General features: G+C 38.5%; 1 protein-coding gene across 1 annotated transcript; it reads right to left on the bottom strand.

Annotated features, from left to right (window-relative positions):
* Positions 1–922: 922 nt before the first annotated feature.
* On the bottom strand, positions 923–1,636 carry LOC149144316 (uncharacterized). Its single transcript, XM_089452125.1, has one exon. The coding sequence runs from the start codon at positions 1,634–1,636 to the stop codon at positions 923–925; it is 714 nt and encodes a 237-aa protein (XP_089308251.1).
* Between the last annotated feature and the right edge of the window lie 5,594 nt (positions 1,637–7,230).

Raw genomic sequence — 7,230 nt, 5'->3', positions numbered from 1 at the left:
TATCTTCCTAGGCCTTCTGCTGCAATTATGAACAAGAATGGTGATATAGGGTCTCCCTGCCGCAATCCTCTTGTAGCATTGAACATTGAGGTTGTGGATCTGTTTAAAAGGATGGAGAAATTTGGGGTTGATACCATCTCATAAATCCAGTTCACCCATCTATTGCAAAATCCAAATGCCATTAGAATTGATTTTAGGTAATTCCAATTTAGACGATCGTAGGCCTTAGAGAGATCCAGTTTTACCATCATTCCCATTTCCTTTTTCTGTTTCAGGGAATGAATCACTTCCTGAGATACCACTATTCCATCCAGAATTTGTCTCCCCTCCACAAACCCAGTTTGTTCCAGGGATATTATACTAGAGAGAATTGGTTTCAGCCTTTTGGCCATTAAAGTAGCAATGATTGTATAAATTACATTACAAAGGGCAATCGGGCGAAATCCTTGAGCCAAATCTGAGTGAGCAGATTTAGGAATCAGAGAGAGAAGAGTTGAGTTTAGACCATGCCATACCTTCTGATGTCTTCACGATTCCTCTACCACATCCAGGATGTCTTGCCCTAAGAAGTGCCAACCTGCTTGGTAAAACTCCATGGTAAACCCATCTGGGCCTGGGGCCTTGTTTTTTTCATTCCTTTCACAATTTCCTCCACTTCCTCCAAAGTTGCAGCCCTCATCAGGGCTAAGTTTTGGTCCCTCGTGATCATTTTTGGAATTTCATTACATATTCTTCCTATAGTTGTTTCTCTATCCGCCTGAGGCTCCTTAAGGATGTCTTTAAAGTGTTTGACTAGGGTCTGTTCCATTCCTTCGTGCTGCGTTATGCGATGCCCTTCCTCCTTTTTAATGGAGAAAATTTTATTCCTACGTCTATGCTGAATCATAGCCTGGTGGAAGAATCTTGTATTTTTTTCTCCCTCTCAGAGCCAATTTATGCGAGACTTTTGTTTCCACAATATTTCTTCCTGTTTTCTCCGTTCTTCAAGTTGACTTGTCAGTAGCCCTTCTTCTCTGCTCCTTTCCTCGCTTCCGCCTTCAGATATAATTTCTTGTTGCAGCCTTTTCATTTTGTCCTCTAACCGTTGTTGCTCCCTGAATATATTCCCAAATTCCTCTTTATTCCAAATTTTTATCTTTTCTCTGATCTCTTTTAGTTTTAGATGGAAGGTCTGCATCTTACTCCGCCCTCTTTGTTGGCTTTGGTTCCACCATTCCTCCACCTTTGGCAAAAATTGCTGATTCCTAAGCCAAAACGCTTCAAACCTAAAGGGTCGTCTTTTTGGTGTCGAGTTGATGCCGATTTCAAGTCTGATAGGCCAGTGATCTGAGCCTATTGCAGGGAGGATCATTGTTTCTACAAAGATATCCATATTCAAAATTTGCTCCGAGATTAGAAATCTGTCTAATCTCGACGCAATTTGATTTTTGCCCCCTCTTCTGTTGTTCCATGTATGTATCCCATTTATAGTGGGAATATCTACCAGTCTTTGCTCCGTTATCGTCTCCCTGAAGGCTTCCATATCTTGATCTGGTCTTCTTAGTCCTCCTCGTTTTTCCACTGGTGTCGTAATCATATTAAAATCTCCCCCAACTATCCATGGCTTCTCTGGAAGCAGCCTTCGCATAGTCTCCATGTTTTGAAGAAATCCCCTACGCTCGCTTGGTAAGTGCGGCCCATAAACACCTGAGAGGATTATCCATTCCGATGATCCTATCAGTCTGAAGGTTCCTGAAAGGATTCATGGGAGGCTGACCCAATTTTCAAATTGAACCTCTTCAGGGTTCCATAAAACTGCAAGCCCCCCTGCCGTGCCTACTGCATCTTGACCCATCACTTCATAATGCATATTAAATTTTCTCATTATTTCTTCCAATTTCTGTGTGTTAATCTTTGTTTCTTGGATTATCATTATGCTAGGTTTATCTCTCTTCAACCTATCCCTCAGGTATCTCTGTTTTCCTTTGCTGTTGAGACCCCTGATATTCCAGCTTGTTATTATCATTTTAACAGTTTTGTTGGTTGTTGGAATACCTCTGAGAGAGGTATAACTCTGCCTGAATTAACCAGCATCTCTCCTACCACTTGTATTGTTTCACTCATGGGTCGTCGCCCCCTTTTCCTCCCTCCTTTGCCAGTGCTGCCCATTCCGATACTCTGAGGCCCTTGCATTCCCGCTTACTCTGGTTGATTTGCCAGACATGTTCCTACCTTCTCCTTATATTTTTGAAACATCTCTTTATATAATTGCTTTTGTTCTTCTGGTATGAATCTCTCGTCTAGGTTCCTCCACTCCTGTAATAGTCCTCTCATGATCCGCTCCTCATCAGTTCCTCTATCTTTCTGAGGGTCGACCTCCATTTGAGTTTGCTCATTGTATAGATCTTTGTTTGCCTCTTCTCCTCCTTGTTCCAAGTTTGCCTGAACAGGGTTTTGTTCTTTTGTTTCTTTCAATATCTCCATGTTATCCTCATCACTTTCTTCCTTTTTGACTTCTTCATCCTCCCCCTGGAGAGCTTTGAAATTGTTTCGATTTTCCAGTGGTATTGCTTTGGCTGGTAATTGCGTCCTTGGCATTTCTTTTGCCTGTTTTTTCCTTATCGGAACTTCTTTGAAGCCCTTGTTTGGTCCATCCATTACCTCTGTTGACTTCTCATATTCAGTCCTCTTCTTCATTGATTCCTATGCATTGTTTAACGAGCATTGTCTAAAAAGGTTCCCATATTCATGGCATTGCCTATAGTGAAATGGAATATGTTTGTAATCCACCGGTTGCTGCCACACTTCATCATGGTATTCTAGTTCGATAAATTTAGGAAGCGGCTCTATTATATTCATATATACACATATCCTTGCATAGGATGTGTATCTTCCTCTTTTGGTAGTCTCGGCAACTTTGACAAATGTTCCAATTGTCTTGCCTATTCCTTCTATGATCTCAGGGCCCCAAAACTCTATTGGTAAACCAAACAGTCTGATCCAAATGGGGGCTTCTAACATTTTTTCTTTGTCTGGATTGTAACAGTCCTCCCAATGACGCATGAAAAGGCCCGCACTATTCATAAAATAAGGTCCTCCCTCGAAAACTCTTTCCTTGTCCTCCAGGTTAGAGAATATGATTGTAGAGAAACCCTTTGCTCCTAGTTTCATGTCTATATGCCCTTTAGGTTTCCACCTCTGCTGAATCCATTTAGATAGATCCTTTTCTGACGGCAAAAACCCTATATATTTGCAGATTAAAGCGTGATCCCTCATATAACACCTGTATTCTTCAAGTTTGTTGTTTGGGATTACATACCTTGGTTTTTTCAGTGCTCTTGGAAGACATCTGTCGTTTAGTCCTGCTTGCCATCTATTTCCTAGTACTGGCGAGTCTCTGTTGTTTTTCTTTAAGCCACCTTGCATTCCGTCTCTGCTTGATTCCCCTACTACTATATTTTTGAAGGAGGGGATCTCTCCCCTCCCCTCTACGTTTGCCATTTGGCCATCAGTTCCTTCGATTTTTATATCTCTTGTTCCTTGTTTTCTACAATCCTTGGTCTGTTCAGTCTCTAGAGGCGCGCTTTCCTTTACCCTGATCTTCGGCACCCTGCAATTCGCCGCTGCTCCGCGTCAAACCCTAGCTACTCAGAAACCCTCGACCCACTCATCCTTCCCAACCTCTTTTAGTTGGAATCTACCATTTTCAATATATATCTTTAATTTATATATTAATTTTTTTTAATTAATAACAATAATTTAAAATAAAGTTACAATTTAGCTATCTTTTATGTTTTTTTAATCTTGGCAATACAATATTGTGAAATAAGTATTGTTTAAGATATATATATATATATATATATATATATATATATATATATATATATATATATATATATATATATATATATATATATATATATATATATATATGGCTATGATAGTGAAATAAACTTCTAGAGATTTAATTTAATTATCACTAATTAATAGATGGATGGTAGGGATTTAATTTATATGAAATATCCATATATATATTTAGTGGTAGTTAGGATAGATGGTTGAAATTTAATTTAAAACTAGTTATGATTTTTGGCTTTTCAATTTAACTAAAAAAAATGTCATAAAATTAAATTAAAATAAAATTTATATAAAATATTTAGACTTTGAAACAAAGTATGCATTTTTGTGCATGTGATATTGGTAAGTCATTGTATTATAACAAATTCCATTTACAAGTTAAAATCTTCATTTTAAAGTAGGGGTGAATCTCCATGGTTAAGAATCTTAACAACAAAAATAATTTTAAATAATGTTATAATTTAGTTAATTTTTATGACTTTTGTAACATTAGCAATGTGAGATATACAATGAGGTAAGTTGTTTGATACATATTGTCAATTAATGTAGATGAATATTTACCAACAATTTAATTTATTTATTTTCAGGACGAAAAAGCTAGATATTGTATTATATGAGAAATATAAACATTTTACATCTAAAGATGACCCATAGCTCAGGATCAATATAGATTAAGTGTGGAAGCATATTCCAGAAAACAAAAAGATTCCTGCCAGGACTGACAGATCAAGGATGATATCCATCTATACAGAGAACATGGAACATAGAGGTCGCAGATCTTATTCGACCAACTGTAGAAAACCAAAAAACATGAACCCACATAGGAGAGGAATCTGCTGAAAATAGATCATGAAGCAACATCATAAGAACATAATGAGACAAGGAGAAACCTGTGAGACAAGCATTCAGAACTAGAAATCAGGGAGAGAAAATTCTTGGATAAAAAGGATTTCCCCTTCAGAAAAGACCTTCAAAAACCAAAAACCTGGAGCTGATTGAAGACCCATTTTTGACAGAGAGTCAGCCTGAAAATTTTTATCCCTACTGATATGGTGAATTGAGCCTCCAGGCAAACGTCCCCAGAAGAAACTGATCCTATCCATCCAGCTAACAAGGTGAGGCATTATGATATAATTTTTTCTTGAGACAAAATCCACCATAATTTTTGAATCTCCAAATACTATGACATTCTGAATATCAAGGAAGAGACAAAACTTTAGCAGGCCAGTGAGAGCCATCGCCTCCGCTTTGCTGTTGAAGCCTTTCCCCCCATTCCAGTGGATGGAAAAATGTATATTTTCGTTTACCATAATGAAAATTCCACAACCACAAGAGCCCTTCTATTCAGCTCCATCGAAAAACACCCTTGGGAAAGATGAGAGTTCCTTTGATAGATCTGAACAGGTATCCTTTTTTTGTTTGAGAGGCTTCTGCGGAAGGGCTTCAAAGGTAGCGAAAATATTAAAGAAGATTTCCAAGAAAGGAGATTTGTTGCCGTTGAAAATAGTGTTGTTTCACCACTTCCAAATGATCCAAAGAGTAATAATAAAGATCATTCTCCATGATTCCTTTTGCTCGCTGCACCAGAGAAACACTTCGAAGCTTGAAGCGTGAGTCTTATGCTGTATTCCATAACAGATCTCCAAAGCCTTCCATAATTGTTGCGATTTTTTGCATTCAAAAAATAAGTGATTGTTATTTTCCCCCTCAGACCTACATATATAACATAGACCAGGCCCGTGCCATCCTCTCTTCATTAAATTCTCCCAGGTTAATATCTTGTTATGGAAAGATAGCCAGGCGAAAAAAATCATTTTTGAAGGGCAACCATCCTTCCAGAAAATACGGGGGAAGAGAAGATTTCGGGTGGGAAGCTTTGAGCCAATTAAATCCTGATATACATCTTTTACACGGACTATATTCATCTCTTTCGACAGTTTCCAGATAAGATAATCAGATTCCACTTAGCGAAAAAAGCCACAGCTCCTAAGGCCCGACTTGATGCATTCCCATTGAAGAGCGATCACATGAGGCATTTCCAGAACTTCTGCATCTTTGCATAGAGGGATGGAACCCTTCCAGCCATCAATCAAACTGTCCCAAAAGAAAAGACCTCTTCTATGCAAGAAATTCGATAAAGGTTCAGGCACATTTACCACCTCGGCGCCACTCAGAAACTGATCCTTTCCAATAAGGATCTTGCTGCCAGATTGAAAACGCCAAATTAGGTTCTTCAAAAAATAATTTTCTAACTTGCGAAAGCTAAGCCAAATTGAAGAACCATATGAGGCGCCGATCTTTCCTTTTTTGAACCAGAATGATAAGTCCTTCCTGCCTAAATATTTCTTCTAAATAGTGATACTCCATGGTCCTTCTCCATGAATTGCTCTCCACAGTGACTTGCATAAAAGAACTTTCCCAAAAGTGCGCATATCAAGCAATCCCCAACCTCCCATACTCTTTGGCAATGAGATACTGGATAGCTTTGAGAGGTGGAATTTCCTTCTTTTCGCTTGCCCACCCCAAATAAAATTAGTTGTTATTCTATTCATGCTTTTAATTATGCTCGCTGGAAGAAAATACAAATGCGCCCTGTAGACTGTGAGTTGATTTAATACTGATTGCGCCAGGATCACTCTTCCCGCCAGAGAGAGGCATCTATATTCCCAAACTGAAATCCTCCTGTAGAATTTGTCCAGAATCCATTGCCAGTCTTTCTTTGAGTAACCATTTGTTTTTATCTAGAAACCCAAATATTTAATACCACAACTAATGGATTGTGTTTTAATTCCAAAAAGATTAGCTAACCATGCAAGTCCATCCAAATTTATATCATTGTGATAAATTGTTGACTTCTCATTGTTAATTTGTAAACCCGTAGCCCTTTGAAAAATTTTAGGATTTCATAGAAGCATATCCAGGTGAACTTGCAAAAGAGACCGAATAAAATGATATCATCAAGAAATAAATTATGGGAGATTGAGTTATTTCTGCAGATTTTCAGGGGACGGCACATGTTTTCCTCGACAGCCTTGTTGATATGCAGGCTAAGGGAGTTCATAGCCAGTATAAACAAAAGCGGTGAGAGGGGGCACCCTTGATGAAGACCCTTGGCCGCACGGAAAAAAGGAGATGGAATCCCATTGATGATGATCGCATAGTCCACCGCTTCAACGCAGGCCATGATCCAGTTGATCATATTGGATCTCAACCCAATCTTTGCGAGCAAACACCTAGTGAAGCCCCAATCCAGGCAGTCGTATGCCTTACAGAGATCTATCTTGAGTATAATCGCCTCACATTTTTTAGAATGAATAGCATATAGGCCCTCTTGAGTACTTGCAACTGCATCTAGAATATTTCTACCTTTTAGAAAACCATGTTGTTGCTTTG

This window comes from Pinus tabuliformis, chromosome X, assembly GCF_031772625.1.
Source record: "Pinus tabuliformis cultivar Carrire ecotype Pingquan chromosome X, CPIR1, whole genome shotgun sequence".
In the NCBI taxonomy this organism is placed as follows: Eukaryota; Viridiplantae; Streptophyta; class Pinopsida; order Pinales; family Pinaceae; genus Pinus; species Pinus tabuliformis.
Note: the sequence above shows the minus strand (reverse complement) of the source record. Positions and strands in the feature narration are given on the sequence as shown.

Coding starts and splice junctions, on each gene's coding strand:
- LOC149144316 (XM_089452125.1), bottom strand. CDS start 1,636: ATGGAGACTATGCGAAGGCTGCTTCCAGAGAAGCCATGGATAGTTGGG.